Here is a 26,376-nt window from a genome sequence, read left to right as displayed (position 1 = left end):
CATGGCACATTTTCATTTGGTTTCTCACCCAGGGCAACAACAGCTCCTGGCAGGAGCTTATCCTGTTTGCAGAGCAGTTTGGGGTGTATCGCCAACTCATTACCCCTTTCTGTGCTGGTGCAAACTAACACCCAACATTTTGCGGAAAGGGAGAAAATGCTTTTAATTTGGTCTAAGAAAAAACTTGCTGTGCTGTCTCCTTTGGAGGGGTATGGAATGAGTACGACGCCTATGCATATAGCTATCTCTATAGGAGTACATATAATCTGCAGAATCACACTGAGCTCACCCACTGGTTAGAAAGGAAAGCTACTGTATTCAGGCTCCATCCGATGCACACCTACCTAGAAGTAACCCCCATTCAAGTAAGCGGGGCTTACTCCTGTGTAAACAGGCCCAGGATCTTGCTGCAGAGAGGCCACTTAGGGAACCCCAATGATGGGGGGGGGACTTCATTTTCTTCCCACTTTCTCTTCCTAGAAAGAATCAAACTTCCCCTCCCTTTAATTCCGAAGTTTATTTTTAAATAGCTTGATCCGATTAAAGTCAACTGGGAACGGAGGGGGAGGCGGGGAGGGGGGAGAGACATCAAATGAAACTCACGTCCTCCGTAGCCATAGGCAGGACATCCTCGGATTCCAGGACCTCGATCGCTTCTGCTTCCGAGCAGGCGGCCACCGCGGGAGAAGGGTTTGCACGGCTTGGCTCCGGCAACCTGTCTCCCATGCTTGGAAGCAGCCAACTCCCTGGTCGACCCCCCACCCCCACCCCCGATCTGCCCCCCCTCTCTGCCCTTCCTCTCAGTCGCTCCTCTTTAGGCGAGGGGGGTGGGGGCTGGAGGAAGAAAAGCAACCTCGGAGGTGTTTGGCAAACTTTCAAAGCCGCCGATGCAGCCTGGCCCCTTCCTCTTCCATGCTGGCTCCTGCAGCCAGAGACCGGGTGGGTGTTGTTGCGTGGGTAGATTTTTTTTTTTGCCCCCCCCCCCTAAGGAAAATATCCCTCGAGAGACGAGAGGCGTCCTCCAGCTGGCATGCTGGCGCTGATGTAGCTTCGATCCAACTGCACAGGCCAAAGGGGAGCCGGACCTTTCGAAACCTTTTAGGCGCGCGCCCTATAAACTTGGCCAAACTTTTGCGCCTCCTGCCCTGCTAGTCCACGCGGGGTGAGCGCTCACCCGCGAGCCCTCCCGGTTACTCTTCCTCAGCCCCTTTTGGTCATTGAGCTCCTGCTGCTGCTGCCTTAGTCCCACTAGGAGCCGCGCCACGCCACGCGGGGAGGCGCCTGCCCTTCTTCTGTGGCAGCGTCGCAGACATCGCGCTCATCCCGCGGATGGAGGAGAGGTGCCTCCTCCTCCTGGTCATGGAAGTGGGGGGCTTCCCTGCTGCTGCTGCTGCTTCCTCATGAGGCCGGAGGAAGCCCCCTCCCGGCTTGCAAATCCTGCGGGATTAAAACCATCGAGCGCCAAAAGGTTTCATGCGTGGTGGTGGTGGTTGTTTTTTTTTTGGGGGGGGGGGAGCGATGCTCGCAGGAGCAAGGAAAGACGCGATCCAGCAGCGGGTCGGTCGAGCTTGCCTGGGATCCCCCCTCGCGTTGCAAGCCCAGATGAGCCTGCAAAAGGGAGGAGAAGCGGGGGGAAGCCGGCGCGCCGCAGGGGCCACAACTTCGCGGGAAAGCTCTGCGGCCGAAAGGCGTGGGGAACGCGCCACGGCCGCTTTAGGGGTAGTAGGTAGCAGCGTCGCCTTGGCGCTTTCCGAAGAGAAGGCAAGGGCGCGCGCGCAATGCGAAGAAGAGCGCCTTCTTCTTCTTCTTCTTCCCCTCGGGTGACCTTGCCAAGGGAGGTCGCTTTATAGGGGGCGATTCTCCGGCGTCGCCAAGCCCAGGATCGCAACGGCGCCCCCCCCCTCCGGCGAGCCGCCAGACCCCCTTCGTGGGACGGTGGCGCAGAAGAAGCGTCGGTGGCCGGCGTCTCCGGGAGCTGGTGGCAGCAGGGAAGCCAACTCAGTGGATCCAGCGGCAACTCTGCCTCGAGCGGTGGAGAGGGAGGGAGAGAGAGAGCAGCGACCGGCTCCTTGCCAGGGCAGAGCAGGGATGACGGTGAGCTTTGCAGCCTAGCTAGAAAGTGCGCGCCGAGCTGGCTGCGGGTCTAGAAGAGCACGTGGGTCCCCCGCTCAGGCCGGGGGCGGCCTGTTGGGAGCGAGCGGAGCGCCTTCCCCTTCCCAAGGCTGCCTCCAGGGGCGGGCGCTGGGCACGTCGCGCCCGGGATTCCTCCAAGATGCGGACGTGTTGGCTAGGCAAACGGGAGGATTTGCGCCAGGATCAGAGGGATGGGATGGGATGGGACGGGACGCCGCGCCCTTCCAGGCCCCGAGCCCAGGCTCGGTCTTTCTTTCCCCCTCTTTCCCACCTTGCGCCAAAGCAGCCCAGCTCGGGGTAGGGTGGGGGGGGGCGGACCCGGCCCAAAGTGATTTATGACGAGGAAGATCCCGAAGTTCTCCCACGCCGCCGCCGTTTTGGAGTTCTGCACCTGGCGTGGGAGTCGCGCTTGGAGTTTCGAGAAAGGGCGGGATCTCATTTCGCATAGTCCCGCCCTCTTGTTTACATAGGGAGAATGACGCGTTGCGGAGCGCACGTGGTCAATGCGCCAGCAGCGAGGCGTCCCGAGGCGATTATGCCTCTGGCTTATGCGAGGGTTTTCCTTTAGAAGGGGCCGGGTAACGCGGGAGGGATTGGGGGTGGGGGGGTGGAAGTTTGCTTAAATTGAGAACAACTGCAGCCGTCTGACATTCCTGCAGCCCGGCCATTCCACTGTAATCCTTAACATTCATCATTCAAATTATTCCATACAGGATTGCCAGCTGACCTGCTCCTGTGCCTTTAGAGGAGACTCTTGAGAGTCCCATGGACTGCAAGAAGATTAAACCTCTCCATTCTTAAGGTAATCAGCCCTGAGTGCTCACTGGAAGGACAGATCCTGAAGCTGAGGCTCCAATACTCTGGCCACCTCATGAGAAGAGAAGACTCCCTGGAAAAGACCCTGATGTTGGGAAAGATGGAGGGCGCAAGGAGAAGGGGACGACAGAGGACGAGATGGTTGGACAGTGTTATTGAAGATACAAACATGAGTCTGACCAAACTCTGGGAGGCAGTGGAAGACAGGAGTGCCTGGCGTGCTCTGGCCCAGGGGGTCACGAAGAGTCGGACATGACTAAACGACAACAACAAAGTCATAGAAGAAGCTGATTGCCTTACACAGTACCAAGTATAGATAGCCCTCTATTGCCTCTATTACACGGACTGGCATAAGAGACCAATGGAACCACGGACTGTGTGAAGCAAACACACAACTTTTTCTAAACTGCCTCCCCATTCTCATGTTTTGATTTAATTACCAAGAGAGCTAGAAACTCGTTCTGTTTATACAACAAAGTACTGTATCCCTGAAGCAGCTGCCCCTTTCTAAGCTAGAAAAAGTTGGTTTTGTTATGACACAGCAAACATGCCGATGTAGTGTTATCTAGATTCCGTGTTTGCTTATATAGAGACACATTTCCATCAGTTCCTCTCACTGCTTTTTTTAATAAAAAATCTGGTTCACAGTTTTCTTGTTTTTTAAAATTTGAGCTAGTGCGTACAAAGCAGTGCAGCTAGTTTAACTGGAGGTGGAGAGATCAGCAATCTGATTTCTATTCCTTCTCTCTCTCACACACAAACACACTCTTTTTATCACTGTTTAGTTGAGCAGAGAAAAACAGATGGCAACTGCTATTACTAATGATTTTTTAAAAAGTCTCCAACCTTTGTCTTGTCGCTTCATATTATAATTTTCACAGCAACTTCAAAATCCTCACTCACAATAATTTGCTCCCATTTTGATATCAGCTGTTAAATCCATTTGGCATCTGGATTATAAATTTGAGGGATGCACCGAGTGTGCTGAGAATAAAAGCCCTCTGGTTTATGAATTGGCATTAGCACGTTGCCAAATTGGGGGGGGGGGTGTTATTTCTGTGCATGAACCGAAATGGTTTCTTTCTTCAGTTAGGAATTCTTGATCTGAACCTTTCTTAGTCATATACTGTTGACTAAGGATAAGGGTACCATATTAACTCCAAAACAATGTTGGGCAATCAACTCTCTTTTCTGTGTTTCAAATGGAATTTAAGTTCAAGAAATGCAGTTAGGAAACATTTTTGGTGGCTGTGCAGCTAAGCCCACAGGAACCAATAGACTCCGGAAAACTATTTGCTCTAGAATATCTATCTGTCTATCTATCTATCTATCTATCTATCTATAGCTGCACTGGCAGAACGATCACCTCAGCTCGACATTGGATTCTACCTATTTTCCTTTTCTACAACAAAATGAGGCTTGCTTCCCAGTAAATACATTTAGCACCGGGGCAATCAAAGCAAACTCCAGTTTATTCATATATTCATGATTTAAGCTGAAAATGTGAATCTGCATTTTAAAAAACAAGCAAAAGAAAATTGACTTTTAAGACTCTTCCCAGCTCCTCTAGAATAGGGGCCAGCAAACTTTTTCAGCAGGGGGCCAGTCCACTGTCCCTCAGACTTTGTGGGGGGCCGGACTATATTTTGAAAACAAAATATGAATGAATTCCTATGCCCCACATATGCGTTTTAAATAAAAGGGCACATTCTATTCATGTAAAAACATGCTGATTCCCAGAACGTCTGCAGGCCAGATTGAGAAGGTGATTGAGCCAGATCTGGCCCCCAGGCCTTAGTTTGCCTACCCATGCTCTAGATTAGAACATCAGGAATGTAGGGGGGAGAGAAAATTTAATTGTTTGCTTCGCAACTGAAGTAACGGAGTTGTCCCCCCCACCCCATCCGCTACAAGAGCATTAAGCCCAGGGTCCAAAATTACCTAGCTGCGAATAACTAAAATAGCTGGCAACTGTAATTTATTCGTTGATAGGATTTACACCCCACTTGTAGTGCAAAAATCTTCACATTGGCTAATAAAGGAATGTAAGAAATAAACCAGAACATTTAAAACTCCAAAACAACTAAGGTCAAATTAGCAAAAACTCCCATAGCATGGACATTGGAAAGGCAACCACTTCGGCGCATAATGCAGACACAGAAAAAGGCTGTTGGGCAGAATCTTAATTGGTGACCATGTGAAGGAATTGGTGACCATGCGAAAGGGACGCGGGTGGCGTTGTGGGTTAAACCACAGAGCCTAGGACTTGCCAATCAGAAAGTCGGCGGTTCAAATCCCTGCAACGGGGTGAGCTCCCGTTGCTCAGTCCCTGCTCCTGCCAACCTAGCAGTTCGAAAGCACATCAAAGTGCAAGTAGATAAATAGGTACCGCTCCGGCGGGAAGGTAAACGGCGTTTCCATGTGCTGCTCTGGTTCACCAGAAGCAGCTTAGTCATGGTGGCCACATGACCCGGAAGCTGTACGCCGGCTCCCTCGGCCAATAAAGCGAGATGAGCGCCGCAACCCCAAAGTCGGCCACGACTGGACCTAATGGTCAGGGGTCCCTTTACCTTTTATGTGAAGGAAGATGGTCCTTTGGATAACTTGGGCTTATATCCCCCATTTGGAGCATTGAAGGTCAGCTCCTGTTAGCAATCTGCATCAAAGCAAGTGTTTAATGCACACATACAGTGATCTACCCTGGATGTTACAAGAACTGTGGCCTGATCATTTCTTCCCGAGTAAAGCTGGGACACCAGAAAAAAAAAACTCTGAAAGGCACCGGGAGCTACAGATGCTACCTGAATATCTAGCAAGCAGAAGGCTGGATCTAAGAACAGCCCTTCACCATTGCATTCACATGAAACCCTTTCATTTATGGCATGGGTGGGGAACCTCAGTTAGGGTTGCCATATTTTGAAAAGCAAAAAAGAGGACACATTTGACGACTTTTACTTTTAGCTATGGATCGCTACGACGACACTCATTTTAAATTACCCCTGCTATATGTAGGCTGTAGAAGCTGTGATATATTGCTAGTAGCAACGTTCTTAACTTTCAACAACAACAACAACAACAACAACAACAACAACATAATAATAATACATATTTTGCTTCCTCACTTGCCACATGAAAGTATTTGGGATGTTCACATTTTTGCGAATGTAAGTGTGCGCAGTATAATTTAGTAAACTGTTTTAATTAATGTGCAATCCATTAATGAAAAGCGGCATAGGTGGGAGCGTGATACATCAGAATTTTAAAATTGTTTTCATTTTTTAAAAAATCTTGGGTTACTGTAAACAAACAACAAAAACAAACAGCAACAAAACCCAGGGCATTTTGCCAAATTTTTAAAATCCACCTGGAAAGAAATTTAAATCCTGGAAAAAAGGGCGTGTTCTGGAAAAAGAGGACATATGGCAACTCGCTGTGGCCTGGGGACAACATATGGCCCTCCAAGCCTCTATCTGTCCCTCAGGATTCTTCCTCAGGCCTACTGTAGAAAGGTAAAAACTGCATTCACATTTTCCTCTGGCCCTGCCCGCCAATGGCAGGTGACCCCCAGAAGGTTGCTCAGAAAGAATCAAGGCCCTTGGACTAGACACAGTTCCTCACCTTTGATTTATGGCATCTAAAGCTATGGTTTTCCCAGTAGTGATGTACGGAAGTGAGAGCTGGACCATAAAGAAGGCTGATTGCCAAAGAATTGATGCTTTTGAATTATGGTGCTGGAGGAGACTCTTGAGAGTCCCATGGACTGCAAGAAGATCAAACCGATCCATTCTTAAGGAAATCGGCCCTGAGTGCTCACTGGAAGGACAGCTCCTGAAGCTGAGGCTCCAATACTTTGGCCACCTCATGAGAAGAGAAGACTCCCTGGAAAAGACCCTGATGTTGGGAAAGATGGAGGACACAAGGAGAAGGGGACGGCAGAGGACGATATGGTTGGACAGTGTTCTTGAAGCTACCAACATGAGTTTGACCAAACTGCAGGAGGCAGTGGAAGATAGGAGTGCCTGGCGTGCTCTGGTCCATGGGGTCATGAAGAATCGGAAACGACTAAACAGCAGCAGCAACAACAACAACAACAACAACAACAACAACAAGAAGAAGAAGCCAGGAACACCAGAGTATCTTCACTTTATCAGAATCTGTGGCGTTTTTACCAGGCTCAAAAAAGTAGCCTGCATATTTCTCATTTATAATCTGATTAAAAAATAATAATTCAGCGACACAGTATTTCCTTACCTCAACAGATGAATACAGTGGTACCTAGGTACTCAAACGGCTTGGCTCCCGAACAAATCGGTTCCCAAATGCCGCAAACACAGAAGTAAGCGTTCCGGTTTGCGAATGTTTTTCGGAAGCCGAACATCCAGCACAGCTTCTGATTGAGTGCAGGAAGCTCCTGCAGCCAATTGGAAGCCGTGCCTTGGTTTTCAAACTGTTTCGGGAGTCGAACGGACTCCCAGAATGGATTAAGTTTGAGAAACAAGGTACCACTTTACAGTATTATTTTAAAAAACAAACAAACCATAAATATCTGCTCCTCTACAGTACAAATTCACAGTCAACAGCTCTGATAATTTAAGCAAAGAATCTTGAGAGATGAGTGAGCAAGGGCCTTGCTACTATTAACGTCTAAGGAAAAAAATCACACCATTTTAATTAAAAGGTTTTGCTACAAGCATACGATGAGCTGCTAAGCTTTTGAAAACCTCTTGATTTGTACAGCCCTCGTTTTCTCTCCTTCCACGTCCTCCTTGGCAGTTCAGCTTTGTAAAACAATAATTGACAGATACGAGTGGGGCACATTAGACGGTTAACACGTGGGCAGTTCATTTCCATGAACTAACAGAGGGTGCCTTGAAAATACGAGCCAAGTTCTGCCTTAACAACAGTCATTTAAATAGCAACATTTATTATTATTCCGAGAGGACCATGGATTCCAATCTAATCCCGTAATGCAGAAAAAGGTCAGTTAATGAATATGCAGGGACGAGCCCAAGGGGAGGGGGCCGACCAGCATCTGTCGAGCAAACAGCCTAGCGGAGGTCAGAGTGCTAGATGGCTCCAAAATGGAAACACTGATTGCAATGACTAAAGAGGTGCTCAGGTGGGGTCTGTTTGATTTGATTCTGCAGCGCGCTTGCTGCTTATTCCCCTAAGCAATGAGAAGTTCCAAGGGGAAGCACCGACTCCCAATATTGTTTTATTTACAAATATTGAAGCAGAGCAGAAGTGGAGACAAACAGAAGGGGTTTCCATGAGGCAGAATATCTGGTAGTCCTCATCAGCCTTCTGCCAGCTAGTGATCTCTTTCCCTCTTTGCTTTTCCAAACTTCTACTTATTGTATTAGGGACCCGGGTGGCGCTGTGGGTTAAACCACTGAGCCTAGGACTTGCTGATCAGAAGGTTGGTGGTTCAAATCCCTGCCACGGGGTGAGCTCCCGTTGCTCGGTCCCTGCTCCTGCCAGCCTAGCAGTTCGAAAGCACGTCAAAGTGCAAGTAGATAAATAGGTACCACTCTGGCGGGAAGGTAAATGGCGTTTCTGTGTGCTGCTCTGGTTCGCCAGAAGTGGCTTAGTCATGCTGACCACATGACCCAGAAGCTATACGCCGGCTCCCTCGGCCAATAAAGCGAGATGAGCGCCGCAACCCCAGAGTCGGTCACGACTGGGCCTAATGGTCAGGGGTCCCTTTACCTTTACCTATAATTATTGTATGCTTGGCTTGTTAGTTTGTTTTCTCCCCACCCCACCCTCATACCCCTACCCATTTTTTGTAACTGGAGAGGGATGGGATGCAGTATTCCATTCCCTAGGCTCTGATAAGTATCTAAATAGAATAAAGGGAAAGATGCCCAATATATTTTCTTGCATGGGGCAAAATGACACACCCATCATTTCATGTACTGAAGCCAACTGGACATGCAGTTGTGTCTTAGTTCAACACTGGCAACAGGGCAATGCCACCACTACACAGCAGGCTATCTTTAAGAAGGTACAGGGAATGCATGAAGTGCACACGGCTTTGCTCCCCAATACCTCCTTGTTACTCTCCAACCCCACCTGCCTTACTCTGCCTACTGGTAGGGCCAGCCCTGTATCTCCTTAATCATTATTAATGGCCATTAAGCCAGCCATTCCAGCAAACTGTCAAATAAAAGAATGGCAATCTAGCAGGATAACGATAAAAAGTCAGGTTTCAGGATATAGAGCTGTTAAGGGATTATTTAGCGAGCTTTCAGGGGAGATGCACAACATGGGTTAGGAGATACGGCTTTCAAGTTCATTTGGTGGATCCTCTCCGCTGGATGATAACTAGTATTTCTACAGATGAAGCTGGCTCCATTGCTGCATTAGTCCGTGCCTGTAGAGTTTCCATCTGAATAGGTGTGAGAAGCCACAGCTGCATCACTTTCCATAGCAATAGTACTTTGAAAGCTGGTGTTGGGAAACTTTGGTCGTCCAGATGTTTCTGGACTGCATGTCTCATCAGCCCTAGCAAGTGTGGCCAATGGCCAGGGTTCCCCACGCATGTTTCAAAGACATGTACAGCAACTCTGGGTTGTAACTGGGGAACCCATTAAACCCCGTGCATTAGAGCAGGCATAGGCAAACTCGGCCCTCCAGATGTTTGGGGACTACAACTCCCATGATCCCTAGCTAACAGGACCAGTGGTCAGGGATGATGGGAACTGTAGTCCCAAAACATCTGGAGGGCTGAGTTTGCCTATGCCTGCATTGGGGTGACAACCAGTCAACACTTACTGTGCATGCCAGTTGACAACACTAGTGGAAAGTGCACCTGCTGCATATAAATTACTAGGTTTCCCCCGCAATGGATAAGTACATGGGAAACTGCCTTATATCAAGTTGGAACAACTAGTCCATCTAGGTCCATCTGATAGATCCAGGTTCAGTCCCTCAGGTAGAGCTGAGAAAGATCCCTTGAAAGCTCCTGCCAGTCAGTGCAGACAGCATTAAGCTAGATGGGCCGATGATCTTACTTAGTGTAAGACAGCTTCCTATGTTCCTGTACAGACCACAAAGGAGAGTTCTCCTTGGAATAGAACCAACAGATTATTCTTCCAATGTGGTGCCCTGTGCAAAAGTTGTTGACCAGTTCTTCTTCTTCTTCTTTTTTAAAAGCATCTACACAGCTTGCTTCCTGCTCTAAAAGAAACTGACTTTTAAAAGATAGGCAGCGGCCGCAACAGCAGCAGGGGTACCTTTTGGTCCATCCATCCCCGTTCCCCCCGCCTTGAGTGATTTGATGTTCTCCTAGCTCTGAAATAAACCCTCTTCCTTCCCCATGGAGGTCTTCTGCCTCTGAAGACCTTGCTTCAGAAAGGTAAAAAAGGGAAAGAGCCATTCTCTTTGATATTTTCCCATAGAGGGGCTTTCTAGATGAGACGAGGAAAGGGGAGGGGGGCTCCGTTTTCTCCTCAGCTTTAGGGTAGCCCCAAAACAGCCATATATCCTGTCAGCACCAAGAGTTGGCTCTCAAATGAAGGCGCCAAAGAGCAGTGAGAAAAGCTCATGAGGTTGCTGGTGCATTTGTGACCTCATGTTTGTGCACACCACACATCTAAAGCAGATGATCCCTCCCAAAAAATAATAATAATCCTGGGAACTATAGTTTTCCCCTCACAGAGTTACAACGTGCAGCATGATTAACAAACTACAGTTCTTAGGATTCTTTTGGGGAGTCATGTGTCTTGAATGTTCTTGAAATGTACAGTGTGGATCTGCCCAACTGTTCTGAAGCCCCATTTATTCAAAACACTGTGTGAAGAAGAAGAAGAAGAAGAAGAAGAAGAAGAAGAGAAGGAGTTTGGATTTGATATCCTGCTTTATCACTACCCGAAGGAGTCTCAAAGTGGCTAACATTCTCCTTTCCCTTCCTCCCCCACAACAAACACTCTGTGTAAAGGTAAAGGTAAAGGTACCCCTGCCCGTACGGGCCAGTCTTGACAGACTCTGGGGTTGTGCGCCCATCTCACTTAAGAGGCCAGGGGCCAGCGCTGTCCGGAGACACTTCAGGGTCACGTGGCCAGCGTGACATCGCTGCTCTGGCGAGCCAGAGCCGCACACGGAAACGCCGTTTACCTTCCCGCTGGTAAGCGGTCCCTATTTATCTACTTGCACCCGGAGGTGCTTTCGAACTGCTAGGTTGGCAGGCGCTGGGACCGAGCAGCGGGAGCGCACCCCGCCGCAGGGATTCGAACCACCGACCTTTCGATCGGCAAGCCCTAGGCGCTGAGGCTTTAACCCACAGCGCCACCTGCGTCCCTAAAAATTAAACACTCTGTGAGGTGAGTGGAAATGAGAGACTTCAGAGAAGTGTGACTGGCCAAAGGTCACCCAGCAGCTGCATGTGGAGGAGCGGGGAATCGAACCCGGTTCACCAGATTACGAGTCCACCACTCTTAACCACTACACCACACTGGCTCTGGTGTGGATCCTTTTATACAGACAGATGTTCCTGTTTATAAGAACCTAATAATGGCTCCTCTGGTCCACCATTCTGTTTTCACAGTGGCCAACCAGGTGCCTGTCAGAAGCCCACAAGCCCCAATGTCAGCAGTTTAATAAGTGCTGGTTCACATAAATTGTGCCCCCACACAAACCCTGTTCATTGGCAAAACCCAAAGCCATATGTGCTCCTACAGTGATCACTAGCATGTAGAAGACAGTCATAGCAACTCAAGGGAAAGCCATGAAACAGGCAGGGACTTTATTGGGGGGGGGGAGTCAACTTGCCATTTTTTTGTGGTGGAACTGTAAAGTGGTAAAAGGGTAAATTCATAATGAATTGGAAAAAAATGTTTAAAAGTACTTTTCCTAAAAAAAAAAACCAGCCCTTCACCAGCCAGTCCCAGGGCAGGTTACGACAACTTAAAATTCAGAATAAAAAACAGGTTATAGTCGCAAGAATGGATTATAGTCGTGGCCTGAAGACACACGACTCAGGTGCCAAAAGCCAGGAATAAAAAAGCTTGTATTTGGCATTTGCCAAAAGCTGTATGGTGAATGCAGGTTTCGAACTGTGAGCGACAGAACAATGAAAGATTATTGCGTTATGACTACGTTTTAAAAGAGGTAAGATGGGGGTGCAGCAAAGGGGGAGGGGATAAGATAAACATTGCAGAAAATGGAATAGGAAGCCAATTCTATTTTTTAAAAAATGGAATTTATGTGCAGGGCCGGATTTAGGTTTGATGAGGCCCTAAACTACTGAAGGTAATGGGGCCCTTTATATGTCAGGCTGTCCTCTGTCAACAATAAATTGTCGCTGTTTTTTTGTGTTGCATACTACATGGTAATGAACCTAAAAGGTATCTAAAGTCATTTGCACATAACAAAATATGTATTTTATCAAAGTAATTGATATAGAAATGAGCAAACCAGTGATATTTTAGGGAGCAGACTAGCAGGCGGGGCCCATGACTTACATCACAGGAGCCTACACAACACCAAACACTTGCTGTATGGAGGTTTTATTTTATTTGCTTTTTTATATTAGATTTTGGAAATGTACATCCAGGGTTTTTTCCCCTTAAACTTTTTTGGGGGCCCCCAAGAGAGTGGGGTCCTAAGCTACAGCTTGTTAGGCATATACGTAAATCCGGCAATGTTTATGTGGAACATTTGAGAGAGAGAGAGATGTATAGTGAAAAAGCAGGACATACTTTTGTGGGGAGCGAATTCCACAACTGAGATTGAGGTACTGAGAGAGCACAAAGCTTTTTGTGTGTTTTGTGTGATTGTCACATGGCCAAGCAACATAGCCTGCCCTGACCCTCTGAGGGGGCCCTGAACACAATATAGAGCCCAAAGGGCCTCAAAGAGGCGGTCAAATAAAACAGGCCTTTCAACATATGCAGGATGTTTGCCGTAATAAACATTGACAGACTGGCCGGCCTTTCAACACTTGTGTAGGAGAAAGTATTTCAGCAGGAAGACTGGTTTTGGTTTTGCCTTTGGGTTTGGGGTTGTAGGTTTTTCTAATGGCCAGTTTGTTCATATCTCACCTTTCCCACAAGTCCACCTGCCCTCAAAAGCGGTTCACGCACAAAAAATGAAACAAAACTCCAAATGGTACACAAGACATATGCTATCGCTGCAACCCAACACAGAAACATAATAATAAAAAAGCAACAGCTAATTTATCATACGCAAAGGTTTAAGTAAGAATATAGCTTACCGATAGGTCAAAGTATCCCCTTCAGGAGCTCCCTCGTGAAGGCTCCTAGGGCTGGAAGGTGGGGCAAGGCCGGTGGAAAAAGCCACCCCTCAACGGCCAGCACAGAGCCTCTAATTTATTATTATTATTATTATTATTATTATTATTATTATTATTATTATTACCCCAACCATCCGGCTGGGTTTTCCCAGCCACTCTGGGCAGCTCCCAACAGAATATTAAAAAAACGATAAAACATCTAACATTAAAAACTTCCCTAAACATGTCTACCTTCAGATGTCTTCTAAAAGTTAGATAGTTGTTTATTTCCTTGACATCTGGTAGGAGCTCTGTGATATGACATATAGCACCTGCAGAAACACCCTTTTATTTAGTGATGTAAAACACAAAGGTCCGCCTTTGCCCACCAATGGAAGAATCCAGAAAGCATTCTCGGTAGATCTAAAGAGAAGATTACTACACACAATGAATGCCGTCTTTCCCATAAGAGAGGGATGGCAGACCTTCTAAGTGTCCCTATTTTCCAGAGACAATATTATTATTATTATTATTATTATTATTATTATTATTATTACTCCCCTATTTTCATCAGAGAAATGTTGGAGGGTATAGAGTTATATGACCCCCCAAAGCCAAGCAGATAAGTAATTACACAACCTTTAGAAGACTTCTGAAGGCAACCCTGTATAGGGTTTTTTAAAAATGTTGTTTTATTATGTTTTTATATATGTTGGAAGCTGCCCAGAGTGGCTGGGGCAACCCAGTCAGATGGGCGGGGTATAAATAATACCATTATTATTATTATTATTATTATTATTATTATTGAATAGGGCACCCCTATTTTAGTCAGAGAAATGTAGGATTAGTAGGAATTGGAAACTAGCAAGATCTGGACCTTGCCTGCCGCAGCTATTTAAGGTCAAATACATTTTTTTCCTCACCTGCAAATCTAGGATCTAGACACTAAAAATATTTCACAATTACTTCTTTTTTAAAAAAAGATTTCCCCAGCCAAATGCCCACCATTTTGGATGAGAGAGGTGTGTGTTTATGTGCAAGGCAGGGCAAATGCTATAGAAATTGGCTGCATTTGGCCTGCGATAGATTTTCTCCTTTCAAATAAGACCCTAAGTGTTCCCTGTGTTTGATCTGTGGCATTGTGCATCGTGTTTGTCAGAGACAGAGGAAGGAAACACTTTTCTCTTAGCAACATCAGTCAAGTCAGATTCTGGGAGGAACGATGACAGCGTGAGAAGGAAGGTGAAACAAGTGGCGGGGCAGGGACCATCCATCTTTAAATGCTATGTCTTGGGATGTGGAAGATCAAAATGTGGTCCTTCTATTCACAATGTATCTTGTTTATCTTTCTCCACAAATCAGCACCAAAAAAATTCATGTCTGTGTGCTCACTCCAGGTTTCTCTGGACACTGGTTGCTGTGAGTTTGCAGCAGGGGCAGAAATAACCAGTCTCTTTACACTTTACTCTTGTGAGAATTTGAGGGGGAACGGCTTCTATTGGGTGAAGAAGACTTCTTTCAGAGTATGGAAGAAGGGCAGGGTGATGGATGGAACCCTGTGGGTACCAGGAAAAGCCATAGTGATTACACATTGGCAATTCATGCACTACATATTCTTTGGATAGGTCCAAAAATTGTAGAATACTGAGATGCAGTCTTGACAGAAATTGTTGTTATTGTTCAGTCGTTTAGTCATGTCCGACTCTTTATGACCCCATGGACCAGAGCACACCAGGCACTCCTGTCTTCCACTGCCTCCCACAGTTTGGTCAAACTCATGCTGGTAGCTTCAAGAACACTGTCCAACCATCTCGTCCTCTGTCGTCCCTTCTCCTTGTGCCCTCCATCTTTCCCAACATCAGGGTCTTTTCCAGGGAGTCTTCTCTTCTCATGAGGTGGCCAAAGTATTGGATCTGTCCTTCCAGTGAGCACTCAGGGCTGATTTCCTTAAGAATGGATAGGTTTGATTTTCTTGCAGTCCATGGGACTCTCAAGAGTCTCCTCCAGCACCATAATTCAAAAGCATCAATTCTTCGGCGATCAGCCTTCTTTATGGTCCAGCTCTCACTTCCAGACATCACTACTGGGAAAACCATATCTTTCACTATACGGACTTTTGTCGGCAAGGTGATGTCTCTGCTTTTTAAGATACTGGTTTGTCATTGCTTTTCTCTTGACAGCGATAAAAATAATATAATCATTGGATACAACAACAACAACAACAACAACAGCAACATTGGATGTTAACTACCAAAAGGTCCTTTAATTGCATGTTTTGGACATCTTAAAAGAATGGTATCCGAAGACCTAGATATGGCAATGAATCTGCTAACAGATGCTTGAATGGCCATTTGCCAAAAATGGAAGAAAAGCTAGATGCTCCCACAATAGTAGCCTGGTTAATAAGAATCTGGGAAATATATTAAGTTAACAAATAAAGAAAGCAGCTGGAGAATAAATTTGTTGAGAAATGGTGTGTGCAAGATGCAATAGGTTCGTTCACAATTACTAGTGACATATTGATAAGTTAACATTAAATGAGGGCAAAGAAACAATGTGAATGTAATCAAACAACAAATAACATATATACGATTAAGCAGTTCTAAGCATGTAGCACAATTATGAAAGGTAGTTAATTATGTGGTGCCTATTTGAACATATAGTGGTGGTCAGTTAATGACTGAGCAATAAACTGATGCAATTAAGATCAATAAAATACGGTGGGATTTATTATTTATTTTTTGAAGGGTTGGTTTGATGTTCTAATACTTATTTAAGCTAGGTTAAAAGTTATGTTGCATCGTTTAAAGTCAATAGAAGCCAAAAGTGAGTAGTGTGTGTGTTACCTAGTAAATAGAGATATTCCGCACCAACCCCTTGATGACCGAGTGCGGAAATTCTCTGAAACACTTAAAAAATGCAACATCCATAAATGTTAGATACACCACATTCTGGTTCGAAAGGGAAGTCACTATTGTTCCTCTGCCCCAGTATGCCTTGCCAGGACTGAAGATTGTTGCCGCAGGCATGGTCTAACCTCACTAAATCTGCAAAATCCCTCCTTCTCCTCCATTCCACTTTTAAGAACTTGGGACATTTTGGGAGGCCGAACAAGGCATTTTGCTCTTCCTTCCTTTTGCTGTTCAAGTCACTTTAACATCCAGGCTGAAGACAACATCCAAGAGATTGCAAAAAAAAGCTTGCTCCCTACTTTGTGACTATTCTGTTTGGCCCTAATAAAAGGCATTTCCCCCAGATGACCTGTTATTGAGCATTCATCCCGATTGGTTTGCAGTGTTACCCAAAACTTTCCACTGCCATTTTTGCACCATTTTGCAAAATGCAGTCTTGGGGGGGGGGGAGTGAGTTTGTTGCGCATGACCCATCTCCTACAGCCCTGAATTTGATAGCATGTGATTGAATCCCACTTGAAATTAACAAGAGTCTAAAGGTAAAGGTAAAAGGACCCCTGACCATTAGGTCCAGTTGTGACCGACTCTGGGGTTGCGGCGCTCATCTCGCTTTATTGGCTGAGGGAGCTGGCGTTTGTCCGCAGACAGCTTCCAGGTCATGTGGCCAGCATGACCAAGCCGCTTCTGGTGAACCAGAGCAGCGCACAGAAACGCTGTTTACCTTTCCGCCGGAGCGGTACCTATTTATCTACTTGCACTTTGACGTGCTTTCGAACTGCTAGGTTGGCAGGAGCAGGGACCGAGCAACGGGAGCTCACCCTGTCACGGGGATTCGAACTGCCGACCTTCTGATCGGCAAGCCCTAGGCTCTGTGGTTTAACTCACAGTGCCACCTGCGTCCCTAACAAGAGTCTGGAAGCACCCAAATATAATACGCTGCTGTCGCTGCTTGGATCCCCCCCCCCCCCCAAACGAACTAAGACAGCTAGCTGCACGATTTGTGAGACCTGTAACTATTTTTACAGCTCATGCTCCTCTGAGGGCAAACCAAGTCCTTTGCAGAGCATGTCAGCCTCCTCTTCCCCTTGGTTAAGGACAACTTGTTATTGAGAACCGTCTTCCTTTTGCCAGCCTCGGCTTTAGTTCAGTTCCAAAATTAATTTCCCACCCGCCTTCCTTGGAGTAGCCTCATTAATTGAAATAGCAACTGCAGAGAACTGGAACAAAACTGATGCAGCAGAGCACTTTAAAAAATAATAATCCAATGCAGTGTGACATTGCTTTAATACAGCTCCGTCTTATTGGTTGGTGGAATTTGCATGAGCATGTGAGAGACACAAGGATTGATAAAGCAGGCTTTCCCCCCCTTTTCTTTTCTTCAAAAGACTCCCCACACCATCCTAAGCAATGTACATTACAGAATGGGCTGTAAATCAGGAAAGAAGTGGAAACTGCAATGGATGTTGCTGAGTTTACAGTTGTTCCGTTAGAACAGAACATTTATTAAAGTGGACGTCGGTCCAGGAATCAAGAGGAAGTTGGTTTTTAAGAAAAATACTGATTCAATCTGGAGGCAGATCAGAGCGCATATTAGCAGCTAGCAGAGAAACCACTGCACGCCGTATCTTATCTTTCCCAAAATGATTCAAGGGAGTTTCTAATTTTTCCTCAGTAATAAACCAGGTTTATTCCAAATCTAGGGACGCGACTGGCGCTGTGGGTTAAACCACAGAGCCTAGGACTTGCCAATCAGAAGGTTGGCGGTTCGAATTCCCGCGACGGGGTGAGCTCCCGTTGCTCGGTCCCTGCTCCTGCCACCCTAGCAGTTCGAAAGCATGTCAAAGTGCAAGTAGATAAATAGGTACCGCTCCGGCGGGAAGGTAAATGGCATTTCTGTGTGCTGCTCTGGTTCACCAGAAGCGGCTTAGTCATGCTGGCCACATGACCTGGAAAAACTGTCTGCGGACAAATGTCGGCTCCCTCGGCCAGTAAAGCGAGATGAGTGCCACAACCCCAAAGTCGGTCATGACTGGACCTAATGGTCAGGGGTCCCTTTACCTTTACTATTCTAAATCTAATAATACAAAAGAGGAGGCATGATCCTGCTATAGTCAATATTGGGATTCAAAGGCAGAGTTTGAACACAGGCTGCTTGGCTCACTTCTGATAATGTGTTTCCCTCCTTCAGCAGCACACCTGCATCCATAAAGTGGATTAGATGGTGTCCCTTATTCAAGGAAGAGGGACCTGCAGGCCCTCCATGCGTTGTCAAAGAAAAAGTGCAACTCATTTCCATACAAATCATAGAATTGGAAGGGATCCTGAGGATCATGTAGTCCAACCCCCCTGCAATGCAGAAATACACAGCTGTCCCATACAGGGGTCAAACCTGCAAGTCTGGTGTTATCAGCACCATGCTCTAACCAGCTCCTGGCATCCTTGATCATTCTGGCTGGGGTTGAATGGAGTCCGACATCAGGCGAGGCCACAAGTTTCCCACCCTCATTCTAACAAAAGCAAAGTGGCAGGAAAGAATGGTATTGGGTGATCTTAAAAGTAATTTTTAACTCTGTGATGGAATTCTGCAGCGCCTCTTCTGCCCCAAGGGGGAAAACCTTTGGGGTTTAGAGCACAGGAAAAATGCTAAAAATAGATCTGATGCCACTGTGTTCTGGGGAAAAGAGTTTTTCCACTGTAGCTGGAGGCATTGTGTGTGTGTCAAGAGTCCCATTTCTGGCTAACGAAGCAATAACAGGAACAAATAAATAAAGAAATAACCATGATGACCAAAGTTCACCTTCCTGTGCCGTAAGACTTGCTATGGAAGTTTTTAAAAAATAAAGCAAATGCATAATTAGCAGAAGATATCAGAGGGAGAAAAGAATGTGCAATTAAACCAGGTTTCTTACGCAAACCAATAGGACCAAGGCAGAAGCTGAAAAGCATAGATATTTCGAAGCCACACTGCCACCAGGTGGCAACCAGGCACTACTACATAAGCTAATTTTTTAAAAATCCACCGCAAGCTTTATATGTACTGCATGTTTTGTAAATTTTGTAGATCTTCGGGCATAGGGCAGTATATCAATTCAAATAATAATAATTATTATGATTATGATGATGATTATGATTAATCAGTTGCTTACCTGTAATTGAGGTTGAGCAGGCTTGAATGATGGGAAATTCTCAAGGTTTGACCAAAAGTCTATATACTTATAGGCTGTCCCTGCTCTGTTGCCTGCCAAGAGAAACTTACTCACGTGTCACAGGACAAAAAAAACCCACACCTTTTCACCTTGTCTCCTGGTAGCTGCAGACAAAGCATACCCAAGAGCAGCAGTAGGCAAGGTGGTGCCCTCCAAGTCAGTGGACCCCCCTCAGTCTCAATCAGCACACCCAATGGCAAGGAAAGATGGGAGATGTACTTTTAACATCTGGGGAGCAGCAATGTGGGCTATCTCTGCATTAGAGGCATTCTGTGGTAAGAGAAATTGGACCAGGTTTGTGAAATGCAGAAAACTGCAAGAAGCTGCTTAATTAATCCTGGCTATGGAATACCCAAACCAAGAACAACAAAAGGCCATTTGGGTGGTCCTCTGAGAAAATGGGATTTGGGATAGCTGTCTGCCAAGAGTGCATTTTGCTTCTGAAGTTGATGGGTGAAGAGAAGTCTCAACAAAGAGTCAAGGTCACGTTGATAGAAGACTTGTTATCCAAGACCATCAAGGGCCGAGTCATCAAGAACAAGGTAGGTCAAAAACGGTACCTATTGTTGTGTGTAGAAAACAAGGAACCAATGCAAGCAGCAGAAAAGGCAGGCCGTGGTGTTCTGCAGCAGCTGAAATCATCAAGGACCACCCAATGGAGGGCCATGCATAGTAGCTCCTAGTCAACTTTCAAAACCCTATCCATATCCGGCATTAAATCTGGACCGCTAAAGCATTAAGTGGCCTCTCTCCTTAGGTGAAACTCCAACAGGGATGTTTATTCTCAGTTTCAACACCTGAAGCAGAAACGGTGCAGGTGGTTTCAAAGCAAAACGACAGAGCATCATGTGGGCTTGTGGTGATTTGCTATCATTGCAACCATGTCTCTTTCTGAGAAACTTGTCATGCCAGATCAGCCGGGGGGGGGGGGGCACAGCACATGGCACTCTGCCAGCTTTCTCTAGGTAGCTGGTATAAGGTGGAGAGGAGAAAGTGCAAGATGGAAGGAGGTTGCATTGCCAGTGTGAAATGAAAATGGTACCAAGAGCCAGGTTTCACACTACAGTAACTTACATCCCACATCCCTAAGAGCCAGTTCTATTCGTATTCTTGTTTAATTGCAAGTAATCTATACTTCATCTTGCTACTCTAACAGGCTGTGGCATGGTCCTTAAAGCCCAAATACGATACCAATTAGGGGAAATGTTTACAGAGCTCCCGAAGCAACATGAACCTATATTTGGAAGTCTGTTCCACCTAACGGGTAGACCTGCATGTTCTGCTTGCTACGTACTGTCTTTCGGCTGGCTCCTTCACACAGTCTTTCTCAAGCACCAATCAGCTACTGCACTCCCATCTGCCAAAAACCAGATATAGCAACTGGGTGATGTGAAAAGCTATTTTCACACATTGCCATGGCAATCTGCATCCTATCTCGATTCTTGTTGAAAGCAAAGTCAGCCAGCACCAAGCGTACAAAATTGCAGCAAATGTTTTAAGCAGAGAAGCAAGAAAAACGGTTGGTGGGGTTTTTTTAAAGTAGAAAACCTAATGGGGAAACACATCTATCCAGATGGGTACATGGCATTTTCCCATGTTGACTAAAAACAGATGTAGCAAGGCCACTCACATTCAGCTTGTACTTTTGCACTTATTTATACAGTCATACCTTGGAAGTTGAACAGCCTAGTTCTCAAACGTTTCGGCTCCCGAACAATCAAAACCTGGAAGTGAGCGTTCCGGTTTTTGAACTTTTTTTGGGAGCTTTCTGCAGCCAATCAGAAGCTGCGCATTGGTTTTTGAACATTTTGCAAGTCGAACAGACTTCCAGAACAGATTCCATTTGATTTCCAAGGTATGACTGTATCATAGATATCTTACTGGGTGTTACTCCCCCCACCCCATAATCAAATGTAACTATTCTCATGGTACTTGAAACTGCATGGGAAATTATTTTATAACACAGCAACTGAGGTAGTAAGGAAGCTTCCTGTACAAGATTAGTGAGTTCCCCACAAGATAAATGTAACAGGTTTGGCATGGGAATCGACATGGAGGCAAGGCCCAGTTAGGCCCCAGATCTTAACAGAGTTTGAGATTTTCAGCTGATGATTTTATTAATAAGTAAAGGTAAAGGTACCCCTGCCCGTACGGGCCAGTCTTGACAGACTCTAGGGTTGTGCGCTCATCTCACTCTAGAGGCCGGGAGCCAGCGCTGTCCGCAGACACTTCCGGGTCACGTGGCCAGTGTGACAAGCTGCATCTTGTGAGCCAGCGCAGCACACGGAACGCCGTTTACCTTCCCGCTGGTAAGCAGTCCCTATTTATCTACTTGCACTTAAGGGTGCTTTCGAACTGCTAGGTTGGCAGGCGCTGGGACCGAACGACGGGAGCGCACCCCGCTGCGGGGATTCGAACTGCTGACCATGCGGTCGGCAAGTCCTAGGCGCTGAGGTTTTACCCACAGCGCACTGAAACCCTATTTTAAATTAATTTCCCAGCAGCTGCAGTAGGCCTAGGAAGGACCTCTACTTTTCAGGGCAGACCATGCTTGGGTTGGAACCAGAATAAGGCACTCGCTGCAAAGGACATTTGTGTGTCTCACTGTGGGAACAGAATTGTATTAATTCCTCTTGCACCATGTTCCCCACACCTCATGGCATGAACCTACTTATCATTCTGCCTTCCACAAGCAGAATTCACTTCGCTCCTTGCAAAAGCATTTGCATTTATGCAGAAATCAGCTACCGTACTTCCCATTCCTTCATGCACAAGAATGATTCCATTCCCATGATAGCAGCCACTAGTCATACAAGCACAGTATTACAGTAGGGGATATATATATATACCCTCATGTTCAAGTTGTCCAATACTCAGCAATCTGCAATTAGGATGTACAGCTAGAATTCTCATTGCTAATGTCTAGTGCTTTTTCTTCCTTCCTGGCAACCAAGTTTCCTCTTATAAGCCAGCTTCAACAATTCTGTGGAAATTCTACAGATCCATTTGTACCCATAATGAAAAGACATGAAAGGGGAACTCCCACGTTTTACAAAACCAAGTTCTCCAAAGAGCAGTGCTACAAGCAGCAGCTTCCTGGTAATTATGGTAATGGTTTAGAAATCCGAGCTAAGTCTTAAACGATGTTTTCTGAGTATCAACCTCAAAATCTCATGGCATTCCTAACCGCTGATATGTGGGAAGACACAATCCAACCTAAACTATAGGAGCAAAGTAGTGCTTAATTGGCTTTCTGAAACCATGCTGTTCACTGTGAACAAAATGGAAGCTAAAAGGAGTCCCCAAAGCCACCTTTTCGAACACTCTGAACTAAGGTAATGGCAGTGGTGCCCACCTTTTCAAGGAGCCAGCTGCCTGAAACATTAGCTGCAAGTTGTCCATTTACATCTTTTGAAATGGAACTACAGCCACATGAAATGGGGAGGGGGTTAAACAGATAAAAGGCCGAAAGTTATTCACAAGGGTCTTCCAGTTCTCATGTGTGCCTAGCAAGCATTCTGGGGGTTTCTAATGCCTGAAAGCCCAGGCCAGTCACTGCGCTGCTAGAACTGCGTTCTTCTCAGTTTGCACAGTATGGCCAAAACTCCTCTATTGTTCATGGGAAATTTCCCAGTGGAAACTGTGTAATGCATGAACAGGAACACAGAAAGTTGCCTTTTACAGAGTCAGATCATTGGTCTGCCTAGCTCAGTACTGCCTGGCAGTAGCTTTCCAGGTGGAGCCCTACCTGGCAATGCCAGGGACTGATATCTACCCACTGAGCACTACTGCTGCTAACTATTCTAGGCCTACAAGCAGTTCTGCTCCTCCTCCTGGGCCCTCTTGAATTTTCCCCATTTTTATGTTAACAGCCCTAGGAGATGATTACCCAACATCAACCAGCGAGAGTTGTGACTGAGCAGAGATTTGAACTAAGCGAGAGTTCAGCATTTCTTAGACAGGTTTAAACATTTATTTTAAGCCTTTGGATTGTGCTATAGTGCCGGGGAACCGTGATCATTGCTGTGCACACTGAATCAATACCGCTTAGAAAAGTACAAGAATGAGTGTTCAAAACACAGCACAGTAGAGTTATTTATTGAAATACTTGAAAAGGCCAGTGATGGGGGGGGGGGGGAAATAGGTTCGACAGTGAGGAATTTCCGCTTATGAGGTTTCCTGACCTTCTTTTTTGTTCAAAAATGCCACCTACAGGTAATTCCAGCGAAGTATAGGACGCAGTGCAAACCATGCAACTAATCTACCAAGTAGAGAGTAAAGCACTGTGTAATATTTCGGCTCTACCCCATACGCCCAGCTTTTGGGAGAATGGCTTGCGGAAGTGAGGATGAAACAAAACACTTTGGAATTATAAACAGTTGTAATATACAAATTGATTGCCACCGCCCCCCCCCCCTTTGAAAAGTGTGCAAAACACAACAGAGTGGGAAACGAGAGAGTTGCGGAATGGCACACAAGAGTCAAGATTCTGACAAACACACGGATGATGCTTGCTGCTCTTCTGTCGGAGGGAATGCACAGCTCTCCTTCTCTCCCACCCCCACCCCCCCATTCTTGACCTGCGGCACATTTTGCTGCTTAACCTAGGATGTAAAAATAATTAATCCAAGTCCAATAAAAGCTGCAGTGGGAATGAAACACTTGTGAAATAAGATCTGTGGGTAAAGGAGCAGTTCAGCTACTGAAAGAGGAGAGAACTCAACTCTCCCCCAAGCACTGTGAGCCCAAAGATAGAACGTCATACACCTGTGAAATAAATAAATGAATGGTGATCCTGGACTTGAACCTACATTGCTTAAAACAAATTCTAATTACACTCTCACTCACTCCATTTGAAACATCTATTAATGCCAATTATAATAACTTTGGGGGACATTACGGCTCGCTGCCTTAATATATACAAGTTATATTTACAATAATTCCCTTTGGGCCTTAACAAATGTAGCCGTTTTCTGTTAGCCACTGTAATGCAAAAACATCTTTCACAACCATCGCAATACTGCAAGTTTAGAGCTATCATTTAAAATAATCTTATCCATGAATTACAAGTAATAAAGTAACTTGCATATATAAATATTTCTAGCGGATTTAGAATGTACATAAAAGTTTCTTTCTCTTTCCCTTTTGGTAGGCCCCTCCCCTGCGAGAAACGTGCTTTTCTTCCAGATCATCGCTGCTTTAGTAATGCTCTGTACATGGCAAAGCCCAAAACGGCAAAGACTGTAGCACCAAAACTCGCTCGAAGCCAAAAGGTGGAGCTCTTGAGGTCTGCTTGCGTCACATGCCTGCAATACGAAAAGCATAAGAAAAATGTAACTGATTTTGCGGTGGCAACACCAGAAAGAAGACACACAGATAAGCCTGCTTTTGGAAATCTATTACACGAGTCAGTTTCGATCCAGTTACACAAACTCAATTATTTCTTGTAAAATCTTAGGAGTCGATGCTTTTGTTCCAACTTTTCAAAGCACTGCTCAGCTACAGGAAAACCCAATTTGATATAATTGAAATTATTGTTTGATGAATCAAACTTATTGCGTGGAGACAGTAAAGGGCTCAACGAGGGTGAGTAAACGGAGACTGAATACTGATAAGGCGGAAGAACTTATGAGTAGTTCCTGCGTCCAGGAAATGTGGAGATGAACTGCCTGGACAAAATCATGATCCTTCTCAAGGAGCAGGTATGTTGCTTGGAGGTACTTGTGGATCCAATAGTGTCACTGGAAGATCAGCTGGCCTCAGTGGCAATAAGTGGCTATTTCCTGCTCCAGCTATTCCAGGAACAGGTAAAGGTAAAAGTAAAGGAACCGTGGACGGTTAAGTCCACTCAAAGGGGACTATGGGGTTGCGGTGCTCTTCTTGCTTTCAGGCCGAGGGAGCTGGCGCTTGTCCACAGACAACTTTCCGGGTCATGCGGCCAGAATGACTAAACCGCTTCTGGTGCAACAGAACACAGTGACGGAAGTCAGAGCGCACGGAAACACCGTTTACCTTCCCACCACAGTGGTACCTATTTATCTACTTGCGCTGGCGTGCTTTCAAACTGCTAGGTTGGCAGGAGCTGGGACATAGCAACGGGAGCTCACTCCATCACAGGGATTCGAACCACCGACCTTCTGATTGGCAAGCCCAAGAGGCTCAGTGGTTTAGACCACAGCGCCACCTGCATCCAGATATTCCAGCAGCAGGACCGTCTTGCCACTGTGACCCACGCTTTGGTAGCCTCATGCCTGGATGTGTGTAGGACTTCCATTGAAAATGGTCTAGAAGCTTCAGCTAGAGTTCTAGGTGGAATCATATTACACCTATTCTCAAATTTGGCTCAATTCAGAGTGTTGATATCAACTTATAAAGCCCTGAAGAACTTAGTGCCCAAACACAGGAAGGACCTGCCCCTGTATCTGTTGGCTCAGGCCTTAAGATATACAGGGGAGGCTGTTTTTGCAGTCCTGCCAATGAGCATTGCTTGTTGCACCGTGACATGGGATAGGGTCTTGTCTATGGTGGTGCTCCATCTGTGGAACTCCCTTCACTTGGAGAAGTGCCAGTCACCCTCACTGCGGAGTTTCCACAGAAAACTTTAGATATATTTCATGTATCCAGGTTCGATGTTTTGTGCTGGATCATTAATACAGATCTGCTGATGGACACTTTCAATGTGTGTTTGAACTTCTGGGGTTCAATGCATATGTTGGTTTCAGTGATTTTCTTGTACTGTTTGCTGTTCTGTTAATGTGAACAGCCCTGAGATCCCAAAGCAGTCTAGAAAGAAGTGATAAATAATCAAACGTAAGATAGTAAGATTCATGCATTTATTTCAGAGGCCAATATAGGGCACAGACTCTAATCCAGCAGAAGCTATTGCTGGCTTAAAGGGGTGGAGCTGGAAGTATTTTTGCAGACTGCCCCCATTAAGCCTTAGAAATCTGTTCCACGGGGTCGAGAGACCCTCTGGAACAGTGCAAGTGGCAGGGGGCTTCAAGAGGGGAACTGGCAGTGCCTGCTTGCCCCTCCACCACTGGCGAAAGCCTCCACTGATTGGGGCTACAAGAAA

At 46.0% G+C, this 26,376-nt stretch overlaps 3 protein-coding genes and 1 long non-coding RNA gene across 13 annotated transcripts in view; 1 reads left to right on the top strand and 3 right to left on the bottom strand.

Moving 5' to 3' along the window:
- RHBDL3 (rhomboid like 3) overlaps positions 1–2,696 on the bottom strand; it is a 133,418-nt gene extending 130,722 nt beyond the window's left edge. For 7 of the 8 annotated variants that reach the window (XM_079965533.1, XM_079965536.1, XM_079965537.1 and 4 more), the window contains exon 1: positions 604–1,731. In XM_079965533.1, coding sequence (XP_079821659.1) covers positions 604–726 — 123 coding nt within the window. In that variant the 5' untranslated portion in view covers positions 727–1,731. Of the gene's footprint in view, positions 1–603; positions 1,732–2,404 lie in introns of those variants that run through there. The other variant, XM_079965538.1, reaches the window with a different exon arrangement.
- Positions 1–26,376, bottom strand: part of RNF135 (ring finger protein 135) — a gene marked incomplete at its 5' end in the record, with an annotated part of 230,923 nt that overhangs the window by 139,951 nt on the left and 64,596 nt on the right. The gene's annotated exons all lie outside the window — the stretch shown is intronic.
- LOC307210176 lies at positions 11,796–23,561 on the top strand. The gene is made up of 2 exons (XR_013835904.1): positions 11,796–12,060; positions 22,256–23,561. It is a non-coding gene; the product is annotated as an uncharacterized lncRNA (long non-coding RNA).
- Positions 23,366–26,376, bottom strand: part of RHOT1 (ras homolog family member T1) — a 51,669-nt gene continuing 48,658 nt past the window's right edge. For all 3 annotated transcript variants that reach the window (XM_079965435.1, XM_079965436.1, XM_079965438.1), the window contains one exon: positions 23,366–24,607. In XM_079965435.1, coding sequence (XP_079821561.1) covers positions 24,490–24,607 — 118 coding nt within the window. In that variant the 3' untranslated portion in view covers positions 23,366–24,489. The remainder of the gene's footprint in view (positions 24,608–26,376) is intronic.

This window comes from Podarcis cretensis (assembly GCF_951804945.1).
Source record: "Podarcis cretensis genome assembly, chromosome: 2".
In the NCBI taxonomy this organism is placed as follows: domain Eukaryota; kingdom Metazoa; phylum Chordata; class Lepidosauria; order Squamata; family Lacertidae; genus Podarcis; species Podarcis cretensis.
The sequence above is the reverse complement of the archived record's forward strand: the minus strand, read 5'-3'. Positions and strand labels throughout refer to the sequence as shown.